Source organism: Aristolochia californica, unplaced genomic scaffold (genome assembly GCF_029961685.1).
Source record: "Aristolochia californica isolate CCGP_79_NKW_82.1479 unplaced genomic scaffold, dmAriCali1.0.hap1 SCAF_16, whole genome shotgun sequence".
Classification (NCBI taxonomy): Eukaryota; Viridiplantae; Streptophyta; class Magnoliopsida; order Piperales; family Aristolochiaceae; genus Aristolochia; species Aristolochia californica.
Window position 1 is genome coordinate 18851984 of NW_027181837.1, and position 21324 is coordinate 18873307.

General features: G+C 43.4%; 1 protein-coding gene across 2 annotated transcripts in view; it reads right to left on the reverse strand.

Moving 5' to 3' along the window:
* The window catches only part of LOC137953055 (protein DWD HYPERSENSITIVE TO UV-B 1), a 32960-nt gene that overhangs the window by 8894 nt on the left and 2742 nt on the right, over nucleotides 1–21324 (reverse strand). Inside the window, exon 3 of one of the 2 annotated variants that reach the window (XM_068800244.1) lies at nucleotides 11003–11259. In XM_068800244.1, the coding sequence (XP_068656345.1) occupies nucleotides 11003–11259 (257 nt within the window). Of the gene's footprint in view, nucleotides 1–11002; nucleotides 11260–21324 lie in introns of those variants that run through there. The other variant, XM_068800245.1, reaches the window with a different exon arrangement.

The window sequence follows — 21324 nt, forward strand, 5'->3', positions numbered from 1 at the left end:
TATCTCCCGAGAAGTTTGGTTGTGTTGTATTTGTTCATGTTCACACTCATACCCATAGTAAACTTGACCCAAAAGCTTGTAATGTGAATAAAAATTGAAAAATAAGTTTTTACTCTATATCTTCTTTACAAATAATAAGCTATAGGAAACTTGGGTACAAAAAGAACAAAATCTAGTGACGTAGGAGTAGGTTGAACAATGCCTACCCCACCAATAGGAGATAAGGACCTATCAACAAGTTTAACGAAAGAATATTAACTCATTATATAAATAGGAAAGACATACTTAACATGTGCATGAAATGTACCTGAATCAATGACCTATGTGGCACTAGGAGTCACATTAAAAGTAGACATACCAGAACTACTCGTAGAGGGTACGGTGAAAGGCGCAACCAGATGCATGGATGTGGAGGATGAGATCAACCAACCCAACCGTCGTACCAACTCGTGGTGTTCGTCTTGGATCACTAGAACAATGCCTATATCATTGCTTGCCACTACTTCACCTTCTAGGACACTTAAATTTGCCCACACAGTTTCTTAAACTCTTCAAACAATCTCTCTATCGATAAAGTAGAGGTCAGATCGGTCCATCTTTTTTCTGCTATACCATTTGATTGAAGGCCTCTGCTACTAAATAAGCAGTTATTATGTCTTACTACCCTTATAGGGTCCTCAATTGGATTTTATGCTCCACCCATGCTTGTGTTCCCTATCTTGTGCCTAGGGGTGGGATCGAGTCGAGCCGAGCCGAGCTTGAGCCCAATAATTTTAACCGAGTTCGAGCTCTAACCTACATTTAAAACTTTGCAATATACATGTCAAATAAACTGTATATAAAATTATGCATAAATTTTACTTAAAATTGGGCATGATCTTTGTACATAAGCCCTGCATAAAATTGTCTATACACTACATAAAATTGTTCATAAACACTGCATAATATTATGCATAAACTTTATTCAATAATCAACACACAAAAATTTAAATGAAATATCAATATAAATTTACAATCACTCAAATAAAACTATAAATCCAGTATAAATTTAAAATTACCAAGATGAAAAATCAAGTAACTGGTAGCATTATCTCCATAGTCTGCTTCTCAAGCTATGATTAAACATTGAAAAATTATGATTACATGCTAATACCAGATTATTTACTGGTTGGAACATTTCAATTCAAGTGGGGATTAAACTTGTGTTTTGACATCTTCAAAGTAATCTCTAGACAACTCATCATGCTAGCAAACAAAAAATAAGTAATTGAACAAATTTTAGTGAGTTAGGTTGCATTTTTGTTGAACAGAAAGTGGACAGAAAAGAAAATCATGTTTGGTAAAGAGGATAAAAGCTCTGCTTTGGATGCAAATAAAAAGGGAATCTCTCTCTCTCTCTCATTGCTATTCTGGACTGTTATCCTCAGCTTTTCTCCGATGCAGCTTTTGCATTTTTTTAGTGTAATAATGATGGATTCAAAAAAATAAAATAAAACCATCATAGATGTCCTGCATTTTTGCTGGAATTAGTGCCAGTTCATTGAAGTTTCAAAAATACCAAAATAAAGTCCAGGGAAGGAGACATTTTTACCCATTTTTAACGAGGGAAACAAAACCGAAACTTCACAAAATCAAACCTTTAGGAGCTCAAAAAGGGTAAAAATATACTTCTTCGATCATTTTCAAAATTTAAGAAGTAGACCTTGCCGTAGACGGAACCGTTGGTGACGAAGCAGCCTGCTTCGGCATCCTCTACCTGCTTCCATATCTCCGAATCTCCGATGGATGAGCCATGGGATTCGCGCCAGAAAATATTTCGCCGGTAGCCATAATTCCCAGAGTGATCATGGGTTACTTGGTGACATTCGACAGTGAGAAGAATGATTTAAAATTCACCACACTTTGGGGTGTCATGCTTTCATTAATTTATAGGAGTGATATCCCTAATTACAGGGATTTACAATTGATTACAAGATATTGGATTTCTACATACAAGGAATGATTGAGCCTAATTAGCTCCTGTGATGGAAGGCCCTAAACAGGGCAATGATCCTTAATTGATTGAGAATCAGTTTTATAATCCTTAATTGATTGAGGATCAATCTCTTAAGGCAGTATCTTCAACAGCCCCCCGCAAGCTAAGCGTCGGATTAGGACAGACGTGAAGCTTGAACCGAAAAAACTGAAAGAGAGGGCGAGAGACGCTCTTGGTGAAGATATCCGCAATCTGTAAGTGAGATGGCACATATTGAGTGCGAATCTTTCCAGCAACAACAAGTTCTCGCAGAAAGTGAATGTCTAGCTCAACATGTTTGGCCCGCTTGCAAACAACAGGGTTGGAGCTCAAGAAAAGAGCGCTTTTGTTATCGCATAAGAAAAGAGGCCGCTTGGGAATGGATACTTTGAGATCACGAAGAAGATGAGTGAGCCAGATAAGTTCGGTGGCCGTGAGAGCAAGGGCACGATATTCTGATTCACAGCTGGAACGAGAAACTGTAGGTTGCTTCTTGGCACTCCAGGAGACTAAGTTGTCCCCAAGGTAGATGGAGTAACCCGAGGTGGAGCGGCGAGTGTCAGGACAGCCGGCCCAGTCAGCATCAGAATAAGCAATTAAGGAGCCAGGAGAAGCAGACGGGCGAAAGGATAGACCATAATGAAGAGTGCCTTTGACATACCGAAGAATACGCTTAACAGCAAGAAAGTGGTTATCAGTGGGAGAGTGTAGAAATTGACTGACCGAGTTGACAGCATGAGCAATGTCGGGATGCGTGATGGTCAAATATTGAAGAGCACCAACAAGAGATCGATAAAGAGTGGGATCCGAAAATGACTGACCAACAGAGGATAGATGCTGAGAAACCACCATAGGAGTATGTACAGGTTTGCTGTCAAGTAAGTGAGCTCGAGCAAGAATGTCGCGCGCATATTTCAGTTGACTAAGAAAGAGCCCATCAGTGGTGGGTGTGGCTTCAAGACCAAGGAAGTAGCTGAGAGAACCCAAGTCCTTTGTAGCGAACTCAGAATGAAGCTTGCTGGCAAAATTATCAAGCACAGAAGGGTTGTTGCCCGTAAGAATAATATCATCGACATATAGGAGCAGATAAAGGATGTCAGATTGCCGATGAAAGACGAAGAGCGAAGGATCAGCCCAACTGCAGTGGAAGCCAAGATGTGTAAGGAAAGAGTTGAACCATTGGAACCAAGCTCGAAGGGCTTGTTTGAGACCATAGAGAGCCTTCTGAAGCTTGCAAACATGATCAGGGAAGCGAGGATCAATATACCCAGGCGGCTGGTCCATATAGACACGCTCATTGAGATGACCGTTGAGGAATGCATTTTTGACATCCAATTGACGGAGAGACCAGCGATGAGTAATAGCAAGAGAGAGTACAACCTGAATAGTGGTAGCTTTGATGACAGGACTGAAGGTGTCGGTGTAGTCAAGACCTGGGACTTGTGTAAACCACTTGTGACAAGACGAGCTTTGAACCGCTCAATAGAACCATCAGGCAAATATTTGGTCCGAAAGACCCATTTAGAACCCACAATATTGGTATGAGCCGGTCGAGGTACCAAAATCCAAGTACGATTATTTTGAAGAGCCTAAATTTCTTCAACCATAGCGGCAAGCCAGGCTGGATTCTTGGCAGCAGATTTGAACCCTTTAGGCTCAGTAGATGCGAGGAGAGCGGAAAGCAGCCCAGATGAGCCAGAATACGCCAGATCAGCCGAGTGACGAGGTTTGAAAATACCAGCTTTGGCGTGTGTGACCATAGGATGAGAACCCACCGGAATAGTAGCAACAGGAGCAGTGGAATCAGCATGTGGCAGAGTAGGTCCTGTAAAAGTAGAAGGGGCCTGCAAAGACTCATCCACGGGATTAGTGCAAATAACACAAGGACGGGAGTCGGATTGAGTAATATGCCGAGAATGGGGCGCCGAAAGAGATGGGAGCATGACAGTAGAAGAGAGACTGGGTTCCAGAAAGTTGGAGAAATTGAGAGAGGATAAAGGTTGAGCCTGGGAAGAGGCGTGGGATGGGAAATGAGTCTCATCAAATTGAGCATGATGAGTAATATAAAGTCTAGATGTGACAGGATTAAGACAACGAAAACCTTTGTACGATGAACTATAGCCCATAAAAATGCAAGGAATACTACGAGGCGAGAATTTATTTGGCATATAATCACGTAAACATGGGTAGACACGACAACCAAAAGGATGGAAATTGTCATAATTTGGAGAAATACCATAGATAAGTTCAAAGGGGGACTTACCTCCGAGAAGCGGTGTGGGCAATCGGTTGATGATGTAGGCAGCAGTGCTAAAGGCGTCAACCTAGTAACGAGGAGAAATGTGGGAATGGAAGAGTAGGGCCAAACCAGTTTCAGTCAAATGACGGTGTTTTCGTTCTGCGCAGCCATTTTGGGCAGGAGTGTAGGGACAAGATAATTGATGATGAATTCCCGAAGAGCTGAGATGGTGTTTAAAACGAGTGCTAGTAAATTCTGCACCACCATCGCTTTGAAAATTTTTGATACGAGCAGAATGTTGATTTTCAACAAATTTGTGAAATTGAAGAAAAATATCATAGAAATCAGACTTCAATTTCAATGGGTAAAGCCAAGTGAAACGAGAATAATCATCAATAAATAAAACATAGTAAAGAAAACCCAAATTCGATGGTACTAGTGAAGGACCCCATATATCGCAATGAATTAATTCTAACAATTGAGATGACTTTTTTGCATTGCGAAGATAAGGCAAACGGTGACTTTTGGAAAGTTGACATGTAGCACATAAATGCGGAGAGGGCAATAATGAAGTAAGATGAAGATGTCCATCTTTATTTAATAAGGAGATAACAGAATGATGCACATGGCCTAATCGAGCATGCCATAAATCATAGGAGGCATGAAGAGATTTATTTTTCAAAACAGAAATAAGTGTTGAATTTCCACGCTCTAGCACATATAGGCCTCCATCACGCCGACCGGTTGCCACCACCTTTCCCGTTTGGCGATTCTGAACAGTGAAAAAATTATTAGTAAACGTAACGGAGAAGGGAAAATCATTCGTTAATTTACTAATAGACAAAAGATTTTTAGTAAGATGAGGAACAACCAAAATATCTAATAATTGAAGATCTGGGGAAGGAGAAAGGGAACCAGTACGAGTAATAGGTAGAGACGCGCCATTCCCCACAATTACACGATCCTTACCCGTGTAGATTACCGTTTGATCCAACGAGGAGTGGACCGGGGTCATGTGGGCCGTGGCCCCCGTATCCACGAACCAGTCCGAATTTTGATTTTCGGACACGGAGCACTGCTGATTAAATGAATCGGCGAGATGCGCCGAAGGGTATTCCTCCCGTGAATACCGTTGCCGACAACGATCGACATAGTGGCCGTCCTGACGGCAGATTTGGCACCGGGGGGGGCGGCGACCATTGCTGGTGGTGGGACGACCTGAGCCATGACCGGAATCACCGTGCTGGCTGTGACCGTGGCCGGAGACGGAGGTTCCTCTGTTTCCAGAACTGTAATGGCTGTCGTGGCTGCCGTGACCGTTTCCGCGACCCCGGCGATGGCGAGAAGAGCCACCGGAGCGTTGATAGGAGACTCGGTTTGCAGTGAAAGCCATAGGGGAGGGAGCCGTGGGCTCGAGAGATTTTTGAAAAATCTTGAAGCTTTCCGCACGGGAGGCGATGTCGGAAAAACAGGGTAAGGGGGTTTGGGCCATTTGGGCGGAGGAAAATCCAGAGAATTCTGGGCCAAGACCCCGGAGGAACCAGTGAGCCTTGTCGGTGTCATCAATGGGACGACCGATGGCGTGAAGTTGGTCGCACAAGACCTTGAACGCGCGGGCGTAGACCGCCACCGAGCGAGCTCCTCTTTTCATCAATTGAAGGTCGTCTTTGAGACGAATTTCACGGGCTTTTGACTTGTGACTGAAGGAATTCTCCAGAGCAAGCCATACCTCACGAGAGGTGGAGAGACCGACGGCTTCGGCCATAGCTTCTTCGGACAGAGAAGAAAGAAGAAGACTGAGAAGACGCTGGTCAATAGCTTTCCATGATGAGTGCTTGAGGTTTGGTGTCTGAGACGTGGGAGGGTCAAAAAGAGGTGGTGGTACAAGAGTACCATCCACATGACCCAACAGACCTTGACTGTCAAGGAGCGGAAGGAACTGACTCTTCCATAGAAGATAATTGGAAGATGAAAGTTTGATGGTGACCATGTGAAGCATGGTATTGAATGAGAGAAGATCAGAAGAAAATTCAGAGGCCATAGTAGATCACGGAATTTTAATCCAGAAGAGCTCTGATACCATGAGAAGAATGATTTAAAATTCACCACACTTTGGGGTGTCATGCTTTCATTAATTTATAGGAGTGATATCCCTAATTACAGGGATTTACAATTGATTACAAGATATTGGATTTCTACATACAAGGAATGATTGAGCCTAATTAGCTCCTATGATTGAGCTTAATTAGCTCTTGTGATGGAAGGCCCTAAACCGGGCAATGATCCTTAATTGATTGAGAATCAGTTTTATAATCCTTAATTGATTGAGGATCAATCTCTTAAGGCAGTATCTTCAACAGACAGGACCACAACCACAACTCTGCCTTTCTTCAAGCGCGCAGTACTTCTCAACGCATTGGTGAACCTGGCCGTGTCTCATATGACTTCCGAGCAGGTGAAAGCCTTGCTAGTGACAACAATTATGGCGACCTTGTCGTTGTACCGGTCGGCGTCTAGGAGGACGAATTCCGGTAAAGTGAGGTTCGGCACTGAGACGGCTGGGTAGTGACTGCGGAAAATGTGGTCTTCTTGTGCCATTGGTGAATGTGGAGATTTGAAGAGCAAGGCGCGGTTTTTTAAAGGGGAGGGAGAGTTACGATCAGAAGAGATTTTCTGAGACTTTTCGTTTTGATTCCGATAGACTTCAAAATCGAAATGGAAAAAACGAAGCCCTCTCGTCGCTTCTGTGTCCCGAAAGGTGAAAGCCGAAAGAGGTTTTATTAAGTAACCGAGCCGGCTCACTCGAGATCGGCTCGGTTACTTAAACGAGCATGAACTGTTGCTCGAACTCAATTCAAAATGCTTTCAAATCGAGCCAAACCGAGCCGAGTTCGAGAAATTTGTGAACCAGCTCGGTCGGTTCAATGCCACCCCTTCCTGTGCCTGCGTCATCTATTGATTGCCTACTGCAGCCTTTGTTGTTATTTTTTTGAATGAAATTTGTGTTGATAGATAGTAAATTGGAGGTTGTGATTGTTCTTACTAATTGTGACTATCATGGTTGTGCCCTAATTGGAAAGTGTGGGGCCCACTTAACATGCGCAGTGTGGAGTTTGTTCTTATTGGTTTTTTGGATTAAGTGTATCACTTAGGGTACATTTGCAATGTATATCGAAGGACTAAATGACTAAATCAAGTAAACATGTTGATGTAATTAAGCCTAATGAGAGTTTAGACAATAAAGACTCTCATTCCATTCAAATTACTTCAGTGAAGTTGACTTAGTATAATTACGTGAATTGGTCCAAATCTATTCTCACGTTGTTAAAGGTAAAAAGGAAGGCCAAGTACATAAAAGATGATCCTCTTAATCACATAACTGAAAATTAGGAGGCTGAAGACAATCAAGTGATGAATTGGTTTGATATGAATTGGTTAATCAAAAGCATGGAGTCAAGATTTAATTATCAGATCTTGAGTTGAAAAACTTCAAAAGAAATGTAGACTACATTGGTTTCGATCTTATCTCAGGAAAGCAATTTATCTAGAATATATGAGTTATATGTTCGCTATTTTATCATGCAAAGGGATGACAGATCAATCACTGACTATTTTACAAAGATGATGGATGTTTTGCAGGAAATCAATATACTCCATCCTTTTATTCTTAATGCAAATAATATTCGTAACAAGAAATATCAAATTCACGTGGCAAGGTTTCTAGATGGTCTTGAATCTAAATATGACGCGATTTGGGCACAATTGTTGGCTAGGATGATGCGACTAATCTTGAACAAACATTTAATCATGTAGTTCGGGTAAAAGGAGCTGTGGCAAGTAAAGTGAAAAGGATACAAAAATCACTTATTCAAATTGCTCTCAACCTCCATTCATCTTATAATAATTCTAAGATCTGAGGCCATGGCGGCAATAGTAGAGGTCATGGTAGAAACTCCTCTACTCAAGGTTGGTCGTGGTGATAGAGGGGACAAAAAGTGCACTCACTATGGCTGAATGAACCATTTTTCTAATGAATGCTTGGAGAAGTTTGGAAAGCCAGCATGAGGAAACTTCACTATGATAGCAAAAGAAAATGTTTCATATTTTAGTCCACAAGAAGAAATTCAGCAACTACTCCAGAGGCTTAGTTAATTGACCTCCACACATATACTACTACCTTCAATGGGTCTATTCTATGAAGTAGAAGGCTAATGGGTCCATAGAGAGGTATAAGTCAGGCTTGAGGCTAAGGGCTATAGTAAGATCTATGATGCGGATGTATTTAATACTTTTTCTCTTGTACCAACATTGACATTTGTTCGGATCCATATTTTGGTTCAATTAGATATAAAAAATGCACTCTTGTACGGGAACTTGGAGGAAGTGTACATGGAGCAACCTCCAAAGCATGTTACATTTGGAAAGGCTAAAAATTTTTTAAGCTGAACAAAGCCAAATAACCTTAGCAGAGTTCAACAGCATGGTTTGACAAGTTCAGCAAAGTGGTTGTCCTTTGGTTTCACCAAAAGTCACTATAATCACTTATTCTTTATAATGGAAAGGCCATTTAGAGTTGTGGCGTTAATTGTGTATGTGAATGACAGAGTGTTGTCAGGCCGAGATGTCAGGAGTATTGAAGAGGTGAAGAAACATCTTGCAAGACATTTTCAAACAAAAGACTTGGGATCCCTCAAGCACTTTCTTGATATTGAGGTGCGAGAAGCAAGGTAGGAGTTGTCTTGACATAGATGAAGTATGTCCTAGATATGCTACAAGAGTATGATCTATTGGGAGCAAAGCTTGTTGAGACACCTATGGAAATGAATCATAATCTTCATGAAGACAATAGTTTAATCCTCAAAGATAAGACCATGCAGAGAATATTACTGAGCAAACTTATGTCATAATGGCTCGGCCAAACATTTTATTTGTTATGAGCAGGGTTAACCCTTTCATGAAGAGTCGTAGGAAGATTCATTTGGAGGCTACATAAAGAATATTGAGGTATTTAAAGAGTGCAACAAGCAAAAGCTTACTATATGAGCCTCATGATCATTTGCAGATTGCGGGGTATTTTGGTGCTAATTAGCAAACTCTATGTTGGATAGGTAGTCAACCACTAGTTATTGTGTTTTTGTCGGAGGGAACTAAATTAGCTAGAAGAGTAAGAAACAAAATTGGTGACTCGCTCTAGTGGAAAGGCAGAATAACAAGCAATAACTCACACTATCAGTGACCTTCTATGGGTGAGATCAGTTTTGACAGAGTTTGGATTCTCCACCAAGGCTATATGATGATGCATTGTGACAACCAAGTTGTCATCTTCATTTCTAGTAACATTGTATTCCATGAAAGAACAAAACAAGTTGAGGTTGATCGTTGTTTCATTCGTACACTTGAATGAGTGGTGCGGTGGTCATTTCATATTGTAAATCAGTTGGTCAGCTTAGTGATGTGTTTACAAAGGCTTTGGAAAAGCTAGAGCTTGGGAACTTCTATAACATGTAAAAGGATGTCATAGGCATTTTGCCCATACCAGATTATCCTTCTCTCTCTCTCTCTCTCTCTCTCTCTCTCTCTCTCTCTCTTATATATATATATATATATATATATATATTTCAATTTGCAACATCTACATTACTCGTATGAGGTTCCATACTAGAATTTAACAAGGTCATAATTTGGCTGTCCTCAGCCTCCCAATTGTCAGTAATTGGGTCAGGAGGATCATATCGACACTTAGCTTTCCCTTGACCTTAAGGAACACCCTATTTGAACTAGACCAATTGTGACAGTTTTTGTCCATTGAATTTGACAAAGGCGATTTGAATAGTATTAGAGTCTTTAGATTCAAAGCTCTCATTAGCCATTATGGGGTAACAACCCCTCTAGGATCAACCATAAGACTATAAAATCTTCAGCACTCACCAATAACAATGAGCACACTCTCTAACAACTAAAATAGAACCTTAGACCAATTTAAAGTATGTGCAGGTATAGTGGGCCCCACATATAAGCACAACTAGGACACAAACAGCTCCGAAGATCACACACGAAGAAGAATCGACCCTAAGAAGACCCAAAACTATCACAAGCAGCAATTAAAGAGTAAATCTCTGCCAATAGAAGGGTGACGCAAACATGGCTATGATCCGGAGAAGTTTGCGTAGGCACAAAACCAGGAAGGAACAAGAAACAACCCTCTAGGGCTATCAAAATCCTCTTGGTAGCAACAGCTATCAACTCCAAGTTTATGGATAGAAAAGAAAGAAAAGATCTGACCTTTATGTGCAACCAGCAGAAAAACTTGAAAAACTTCCCTTTTCCTGAATTCGAAGACTAAAAAGAGAAGAACAAAGGGCTGGAAACTCCCCTATAGTTAGATCTTTTACTCTGAGGTAGAAAGAAGGGAAAGTTCAAGTGATTTCTGTTTTATTTAAATTCTTAAATAAGTGTTCTGTTCCACTATAAAACCTTGTAATTTACCATTATAGATAAAGTAAGAGAGGCCAAACATATGATTAATCGATCATCCTCACTGCTGTTTCTCTCCTATTGCTACTCTGTTTTGCAGTCTAACAGCCATAATAGGCCACTCGGTTAACCCTACTTGAATTCAAATAAATTAAACTTATCCAAGTATGAAAGAGATGAGTAGCTAAATTAGCTACATAAATGAACAGCAGTACTACACATATAGTTAGTTACACAGATACAAGAGAGAGAGAGATGAGAATACTAAAACATACCGCAAGACATCTTTCCCAAGAGATAAATCATGGAGATCAACAAGTCGGACCTTCTTATTGATGGCACTGATCAGAGATATAATGTGCTCACCATTAAACAAAATGAAGGGTGACTTATGAAGTATATCAACTGCATCAACCTCAGAAGAATCTACTTCCAGCATCACATCAATCAGAGGAGAAAAATCTGAGTCCTTTAGGTGGTCCAAAAAGATCTCCAAGCTACATGGCTCAGAAAGAGATTTTTGAATCTTAGCCTGAATATGTCAAACAAAACAATCAACAAAAAGAATCTGTTAGAAAAACAGCTGAAAGGTTGTTGAAAAATATGTGATTTGGGGAGAAAATAGAAGAGGAAAAAGAGTTCTGGAAGAGGGGCAGTTTTGCTGCCAGAAAGGCCCTTCCTGCTTCTTTATAATCAGGGTCTAAGTGAAAATTTACAAGAGCACAAAAATGCCCCTCAATACTCAAAATTACATCTCCTAAAATACATGTCTAAATTGAATGAAAATTTAACTAGAGATAAAATAAGACATTCTCTATCTAATAGCCATACTATAAGAGAAAAATGTAATATGGAAAATATAAGAAATGACCAAAATACCCCTGAACTTGTATTTTAACAGTAGTTTTGTCTTTTTGTATTAGTTGTAATTTCTAGAGTAGATATTATATTGTTCTACATGTTTAGAGCTATCTCTAGTCAAGTTTGATGTAATTTTGAGTATATATAGGGAGAGATAAGGGGTCAATTAAGTTTAAGTGTAAGAGGGCATAATTGTAATTATCCCTAAACTTAAGTTATTAAAGAAGATGGGAGTTAAGCACGACCCCCAAGGAGAGTTCTTTCCAGACTCTCTTCTCTCACTTAAACCAATCTATTTCGGATTTTTACGCACAATCAGAACTATAAAATCTGATATTCCAAGAGTTTTTTCCAGATTCTCTCTCCTAGGCTTGAACATCAAGGAGCATAAAAATCAGATTTTTTTTCTGCTCAAAAGTTCTTCCAGGTTGAATTTTTTTTTTTTCTTTTCTTGTGTACCATAACCAAGTGGTTAATAGCTAAATGAGTTACCATTTCAAAAAAAAAAAAAAAAAAAAACTGAATGAGTTGCTTAAACAGTTAGATGCATCTATGCCCCTAAGAGCCTAGTATCTTTGCCCAAGGGCAAACCTATACCTTCACAGATCCTTTGAAGTTTGCGAGTTGTCAGTTTTTGGTAAATTATCATGGAAATGTTTCCAGTGCCTTTGCAAGGTCCATACTGCCAAGTTACTTTTTGTGAGAATTTGAGAGCCACAGACTCATCATTTGGTGTATTGGTGAATCTTACAAGTAGAATGGTGCACTTTGAGCAAAAAGAGTAAAAGTCAAGATTTTATGCTATCCCCCTAGTCTTCAATCAATTGATGACAAGCCTTTACTCAATTGATAGAATTACGTGCTTCAATCGATTGACAAAGTCCAACATTTGCTAGAATCAATTGATAGTCACCTTCAATCAATTGAAATCCTTTGATCAATCGATTGAAGGACTTCCCGGTTTGCAGTGCTTTTATCTCCAAGGCACAGTTTTGAGATGACTAAAGTGGTTTGTGAAGTATAGCTGATCAAGGAGGTGACTAAAGTGTGTTTGATGAAATTGCTATAGATATCTCTAGCATCCCTTCTATGGATTTGAAGCATACCTAATGTGGATTAAATGTTCTGTAATAATTTATGCGTTCAGTAGTGCTACCAAGTTGAGCTTTTAACCAGAAGATGCCAGACTAACAGAGACACCAATAGACACAAATTCAAATCTTCATCATGATCAACATTCAAATTTTAAAGGATAAAACTCAACATAGAAGATCGGTTAATCAAAGTTCATAAACCAAACATTTCCTTTCTTGTGGGTGTTGCTAATGAGGTTTTTTGCCTGACTTACAACCTGACTCGAACACATGAAAATCCAAGTCGCATCGAGACTCGGCTGGACTTAAGGCAAGTCGAAGGGGACTCAGCCGGAATAGAAGGGTGAAGTCCCACCCGGTGACTCAACTTGCTTAGTCCAAAATCCAATCCAACTCCCCCAAGTGGCAAGTTGATTCGCAGATTGAATGGCTGATTGACGAACACCACCTCCCCTACACTCCCAGAATCTCATACGTCAGCTCCCAAACTTGGCTTGTTCATTTCAGAACCCAACAAGAGTCTTCTGCGGGCTCTTGCTCTCACACCTCACACCCCCTTGGGCATCACCGGGATCTCAGAGTGGTTCCCCTCGGTTCCTTCCAGCCAATACGATCAATGTGCTACTGTAACCGGCCTTCTTGTTGAGCTCTGGTAGAACGTAGCACTGGCACCATCTTGATGAGGCCCGAATTCTCATCAACCCTCTTCGTCCTTGTGAAGGACACTATCTCAAATACATTATGGTGAACAATGCACGGTTTTGGATCCGTATCAGCATTGCAACTAAGGACGATTTCAGAAAAGTGGTCACCAATACCATAGTCGAGTCTCGTGAAATCCACCAGCCAGTCAATGCTTTGGGAGTAGCATCTCCGGACTCCGTCCCCCACTAGCAAAATCGATCCCTCACAAGCAACTTAGAAGTTGGCACTGGAACTATTCTCGCTAACCCCCCTACTCTCATTCCCACTTATCTGCCACATCCATCCACCCACCCACCCAGTCCCCCACAAAATTATTCCTGATCCTGCCAGAACTTATCCCAACCCTCAAGCTGCCATCCACCCTCCCACCTTATCCCCAGAAATAACCGCAAACTTCCCCCCCCCCCCCATTAAGACCCACACAAGCCCTCCTATAAATCGCCCCCGAAGCCCTCACACCCCTCAAGTCATCCCCCAGATAATGAACTCTCCCCCTCCCTCACCTCCGAGAAATCCCCACTCCGAAAACTACCTCTCTGACACAAAGTCAGGAACCAGTGAGCGTGCTCCCCGTGGTCGCACACAAAATCTTTCTCCTCCTCCCCTTGCCACCTACCAGTGCCAAAATAGAGGCTAGCCGAGACAGCTACTCTAGGGAGGACTCGGTGCTACCACTCGATACCCCCGTAACCCAGAGATGGGAGGCTTCATCCTTCTAGAGCCGGGTGAAAGAGCTCAAAAGATTGTAGCTGAGCTCCAGTCACAAAAGCAGAAATACGACCCAAAAACCTGGCCCAGATAGTAGAACTTGCCAAGGTGATAGGCACAATCTTCATGGAGCCTCTCTCGGGAGATAACCACCCATCTGAGAAGTCAAAGAAGAAGAAAAATGATCAATGATTATTCTCTCCTGGAATGTCCGTGGAATTGGGTCCTTGTATCACCTCACCTCCATTCGGGACCTCCTTGCCTCTACTAAGGCAATTGTAGTTGTTCATCAAGAAACCAAGGCGGCTTCTATTTCCCTTGGCTATATCCAATAATTGTGGCTCTTCAAGGAGTCCGGCTGGGCTTCAGTGGATGTGGTGGGATCGGCTGGCAACATCCTACTAGTGTGAGATATCAGTACCATAGAGGTGCTTGATCGTTGTTGTGGCACATACTCCCTTGGAATCAAGCTGAGAGAAACAAAGGTTCGGGGAACATTTGATGCCTAGTGGATGTGGACCCCTCTTTTGACCTCTCTATCTAGTCCTTCCGAGAGGAAATGATCGTTGTTGGCCCGAGCAGGTGGACCTTCCCAATCAAGCTCAAGTTGTTGAAGCCATTGATCCGGTCCTAGGCCTCTTCCTCGGCCAAGAGAGCCACTGCCCTTGCTCAGATAGCCACTCTAGACTCAAAGTAGGAGTCTAGAGGGTTCTCTTCTTCGGAAGTCTCTCAAAGGTATGCCCTTCAAGGGCAAATGCAGTCCTTCACCCACATCGAGCTCATGCACTGGAAAATTTTAGACTCATTGGTGAATTTTTTTGCAAATTCATACTCTGATCGCTAGCCAGTCCGCCCTTTCTTCCAAAGGGTTCACTTCCAAGCTATTCCATCAGCTGCAGCTAGTCTCATCGAACTCCCCTTCTCCAATCAGGAAATTGAAATTGCAGCCCATGGTCTTCCTCTGGATCGCTCTCCAGGCCCAGACGGATTTAACAGGGGATTTTATCGCCGATGTTGTCCCTTCATCGGAGAAGACATTGCCTGTATGGCCCACTCCTTTTAACAACATGACATCAGATATAGAAGCATCGGAGCATCGTTTATTGCCCTCATCTCTAAAAATGATGGGGCAGAACTCCCATCCTACTTCTGACCGATCAATCTCACCACTAGTGCATATAAGGGGATTGCGCGCCTCCTTGCTAGTCGCTTCAGGGCAGCTCTTCAAGGAGTCCGGCTGGGCTTCAGTGGATGTGGTGGGATCGGCTGGCAACATCCTACTAGTGTGGGATACCAGTACCATAGAGGTACTTGATCGTTGTTGTGACACATACTCCCTTGGAATCAAGTTGAGAGAAACAAAGGTTTGGGGAACATTTGGTGCCTAGTGGATGTAGACCCCTCTTTTGACCTCTCTATCTAGTCCTTCGGGGAGGAAATGATCGTTGTTGGCCCGAGCAGGTGGACCTTCCCAATCAAGCTCAAGTTGTTGAAGCCATTGATGCGGTTCTGGGCCTCTTCCTTGGCCAAGAGAGCCACTGCCCTTGCTCAGATAGCCGCTCTAGACTCAGAGTAGGGAGTCTAGAGGGCTCTCTTTTTCGGAAGTCACTCAAAGGTATACCCTTCAAGGGCAAATGCAGTCCTTCGCCCACAGCGAGCTCATGCACTGGAAGATTTTAGACTCATTGGTGATTTTTTTTGCAGATTCATACTCTGATCGCCAGCCAGTCCGCCCTTTCTTCCAAAGGGTTCACTTCCAGGCTATTCCATCAGCTGCAGCTAGTCTCATCGAGCTCCCCTTCTCCAATCAGGAAATTGAAATTGCAGCCCATGGTCTTCCTCTGGATCGCTCTCCAGGCCCAGACGGATTTAACGGGGGATTTTATTGTCGATGTTGTCCCTTCATCAGAGAAGACATTGCCTGTATGTCACACTCCTTTTATCAACATGACATCAGATATAGAAGCATCAGAGCATTGTTTATTGCCCTCATCTCCAAAACATCTCTAAAAAAGATGGGGCAGAACTCCCATCCTACTTCCGACCTATCAGTCTCACCACTAGTGCATATAAGGGGATTGCGCGCCTCCTTACTAGTCGCTTCAAGGCAGCTCTTCAAGGACTCCGGTTGGGCTTCAGTGGATGTGGTGGGATTGGCTGGCAGCATCCTACTAGTGTGGGATACCAGTACCATAGAGGTGCTTGATCGTTGTTGTGGCACATACTCCCTTGGAATCAAGCTGAGAGAAACAAAGGTTCGGGGAACATTTGGTGCCTAGTGGATGTGGACCCCTCTTTTGACCTCTCTATCTAGTCCTTCCGGGAGGAAATGATCGTTGTTGGCCCGAGTAGGTGGACCTTCCCAATCAAGCTCAAGTTGTTGAAGCCATTGATGCGGTCCTGGGCCTCTTCCTCAGCCAAGAGAGCCACTGCCCTTGCTCAGATAGCCACTCTAGACTCAGAGTAGGAGTCTAGAGGGCTCTCTTCTTCGGAAGTCACTCAAAGGTATGCCCTTCAAGGGCAAATGCAGTCCTTCGCCCACAGCGAGCTCATGCACTGGAAGATTTTAGACTCATTGGTGAATTTTTTGCAAATTCATACTCTGATCGCCAGCCAATCCGCCCTTTCTTCCAAAGGGTTCACTTCCAGGCTATTCCATCAGTTGCAGCTAGTCTCATCGAGCTCCTCTTCTCCAATCAGGAAATTGAAATTGCAGCCCATGTTCTTCCTCTAAATCGCTCTCCAGGCCCAGATGGATTTAACGGGGGATTTTATCACCGATGTTGTCCCTTCATCGGAGAAGATATTGCCTGTATGGCCCACTCCTTTTATCAACATGACATCAGATATTGAAGCATCGGAGCATCGTTTATTGCCCTCATCTCTAAAAAAGATGGGGCAAAACTCCCATCCTACTTCCGACCGATCAGTCTCACCACTAGTGCATATAAGAGGATTGCGTGCCCTGAAGCGATTGCTAGTCGCTTCAGGGCAGCTCTTCAAGGAGTCCGGCTGGGCTTCAGTGGATGTGGTGGGATCGGCTGGCAGCATCCTACTAGTGTGGGATACCAGTACCATAGAGGTGCTTGATCGTTGTTGTGGCACATACTCCCTTGGAATCAAGCTGAGAGAAACAAAGGTTCGGGGAACATTTGGTGCCTAGTGGATGTGGACCCCTCTTTTGACCTCTCTATCTAGTCCTTCCGGGAGGAAATGATCGTTGTTGGCCCGAGCAGGTGGAGCTTCCCAATCAAGCTCAAGTTGTTGAAGCCATTGATGCGGTCCTGGGCCTCTTCCTCGGCCAAGAGAGCTACTACCTTTGCTCAGATAGCCGCTCTAGACTCAGAGTAAGAGTCTAGAGGGCTCTCTTCTTCGGAAGTCACTCAAAGGTATGCCCTTCAAGGGCAAATGCAGTCTTTCGCCCACAGCGAGCTCATACACTGGAAGATTTTAGACTCATTGGTGAATTTTTTTGCAGATTCATACTCTGATCGCCAGCCAGTCCGCCCTTTCTTCCAAAGGGTTCACTTCCAGGCTATTCCATCAGTTGCTGCTAGTCTCATCGAGCTCCCCTTCTCCAATCAGGAAATTGAAATTGCAGCCCATGGTCTTCCTCTGGATCGCTCTCCAGGCCCAGACGGATTTAACGGGGGATTTTATCGCCAATGTTGTCCCTTCATCAGAGAAGACATTGCCTGTATGGCCCACTCCTTTTATCAACATGACATCAGATATAGAAGCATCGGAGCATCGTTTATTGCCCTCATCTGAAAAAAGGATGGGGCAGAACTCCCATCCTACGTCCGATCGATCAGTCTCACCACTAGTGCATATAAGGGGATTGAGCGCCTCCTTGCTAGTCGCTTCAGGGCAGCTCTTCAAGGAGTCCAGTTGGGCTTCAGTGGATGTGGTGGGATCGGCTGGCAGCGTCCTACTAGTGTGGGATACAAGTACCATAGAGGTGCTTGATCGTTGTTGTGACACATACTCCCTTGGAATCAAACTGAGAGAAACAAAAGTTCGGGGAACATTTGGTGCCTAGTGGATGTGGACCCCTCTTTTGACCTCTCTATCTAGTCCTTCCGGGAGGAAATGATCGTTGTTGGCCCGAGCAGGTGGACCTTCCCAATCAAACTCAAGTTGTTGAAGCCATTGATGCGGTCCTGGGCTTCTTCCTCGGCCAAGAGAGCCACTGCCCTTGCTCAGATAGCCGCTCTAGACTCAGAGTAGGTGTCTAGAGGGCTCCCTTCTTCGGAAGTCACTCAAAGGTATGCCCTTCAAGGGCAAATGCAGTCCTTCACCCACAGCGAGCACATGCACTGGAAGATTTTAGACTCATTGGTATTTTTTTTGAAAATTCATACTCTGATCGCCAGCCAGTCCGCCCTTACTTCCAAAGGGTTCACTTCCAGGCTATTCCATCAGCTGCAGCTAGTCTCATCGAGCTCTCCTTCTCCAATCAGGAAATTGAAATTGCAGCCCATGGTCTTCCTCTGGATCGCTCTCCAGGCCTAGACGGATTTAACGGGGGATTTTATCGCCGATGTTGCCCCTTCATCAGAGAAGACATTGCCTGTATGGCCCACTCCTTTTATCAACATGACATCAGATATAGAAGCATCGGAGCATCTATTGCCCTCATCTCTAAAAAAGATGGAGCAAAACTCCCATCCTACTTCCGACCAATTAGTCTCACCACTAGTGCATATAAGGGGATTGCGTGCCTCCTTGCTAGTCGCTTCAGGGCAGCTCTCCCTATTGCCATTCATCATGGCCAAAGTGCTTTTATCAAGGGAAGGAACATACTTGACTCAACCATGGCATTTCAATAGCTTATCCATCATTTTAAGGTTCTTAAGCTCCCCAGATTCATCCTCAAACTTGACTTCGAAAAAGCCTTCGACAAAGTTAACTGGAAATTTCTAGACACCCTCCTGGGGAAAATGGCGATTCTGGATCCAAAGCTGCATATCCTCTGTAAGCTACTCCGTCCTTCTTAACGGAACGATTTGTGGTACTTTAAGGGATCTAGGGGAATCAAACATGGAGACTCCCTTTCCTCCTTGTTTTTCAATGTGGTGGCAGAATATCTACCCTCCTTAATCTATTCGGCCAAGAACATGGGATGGCTCCTCCCCACGACGGATTGCATAGCCTTTGATATTTTGATCCTCCAGTTTGCAAATGATACTATTTGTTTCGGGGTTGGTACTATGGATTAGATTAGAAAACTGAGTGTTGTTTTGGGATTGTTTGAAATGGCTTCTGGTCCGAACATAAACTGGAAGAAAACCACTCTTCTAGGCTACACATCGATCCAGTTGAGCTTCGGGGTATGGCTGACTAGTTGGGATACTCCTTAGGAAGTTTGCCAATTACACATCTAGGGCTCCCACTTTTTTACTCTCGGCCTTTGGCATCTCTCTGGTCCCCCCACATTGAAAAATTTGAGAAGAGACTAGCTACTTGGAAGGGTAAGCTTCTATCTACAGCAGGGCATTTCACACTCCTCAAGTCTTATTTGGCAGGGCTGCCAAACTATCTGCTATCATTCATGCACTGTTCGGCCTCCGTTGGTTCCAAGATTGACATCATCCGTCGGCGCTTTCTCTGGAGAGGATTAGAAGACACTTCAGATATCATTTGGTTAGTTGGAAGGATATTTGCATGCCCCGTACCGAGGGAGGATTAGGCATCCGGCCTACGAAGGCAATGAACAAAGCTCTTATACTCAAATGGATTTGGAACTTCAACATCAAGCATAACAGCCTATGGAGAGATATGGTTATATCTACCTTCAATTTTCGAGTACTTGGTGGAGAGAGGGTGGCGTCACTCACTTCCCATCCCCGATATGAAAATCAATTTATAAGTTCCTCCCAGTATTCTGAGGTGCTACTTCCTTTCACACGGGCAATGGAAGGACCCTTCTCTTCTGGTCGGATGAATGGTGCGGCCCCCGCCCCCTCTCGGAGGACTTCCCGAGACTCTCTAGGGTGGCTAAAGACCTCTCTTGCTCAGTGGTTAATTCTATGAGGGATCAGTCGTTGAGCCTCCCATTCTGCCAGGGACTAAATGATGAGGAAACTTCGGCTTTTACTCTCTCCTATCCAAACTTAGCAGTACTACCATCCGAGAGCATGCAGTCAATAAACTGACTTGGAAGCCCAGCATTAATGGCCGATTCACTGCTTTTTTTTTTTTTTTGCCTTGTGCTCTTGCATACTGTAGTCTTGTTTTCTAATATGAGAGTAGGTGGAAGCAATGACCGATTCACTGTTGCTTCCACCTACTCTCATATCAGAAAGCGAGACTACAATATGCATGAGCACAAGGCAAACTTAGCTTGGAAGCTCTCATCGCCAAGTAAAATCAAGTTTTTCGTGTGGTCAGCCATCAGAGAACAAACCCTCATATTTGACAATCTTCATATAAGAGGCTTCACCACCCTTGATCGTTCTTGTCCCCTTTGTGGTGTGTGCGATGAGACAGTCCAACATGTTTTCTTATATTGTGGATTTTCTTGGCAAGTTTGGAGGAAGATTTGTCAAAAGATTGGGCTCCAAATGGGGTTACATCAGGACCTCTTCGGCACCTACAAATGGTTAGGGGGATCCGCCTTCCTCGGTTGGGCAAGTCAATCCTTTCGGTATGTCTTGCGCATGTCCCATGGTGCATATGGCTCGAGCGAAATAACCAGAGATTCAACTCCAAAGCTAGCAGCCCGGACAATACGGCTTCACATGTTGTGGGCCTTATCTCGAGCTGGTTACATACCAGAACAGAGTTTGTAGCTTTATCGGGTGTTTCCCTTTGGGAAAACTGGAAATTGATCGCCCATAGGACAGGCCCTTGCAGGACTCCGGTTATGGCCACCTGGGATCCTCTCCCTTGCTACTGCATCAAACTCAATTTTGATGGTAGTGCTATTGGCAGTCCTGGGCCGGCTGGGGTAGGTGGTGTTTTCAAAGGTAACAATGGAGACCCTATTCTTTTTTATGCTGGACCAGTGGGCATTGCTGATTCCTATACTGCTGAAGTAAGTGCTCTTCTATTCGGCCTCTGAATCTTCAAGGAGTGTCTCCATAGCAAGCTTATTATTGAAGGAGACTCAAAGACTGCCATCAGTTGGCATTCAAAAGGTAGTTCCCCCCTTGGCGCCACTGGTCTATCACCGATTGTATTGCTGACATTGTGTCTTCTATTCATTATAATTGGAATCCCATTCC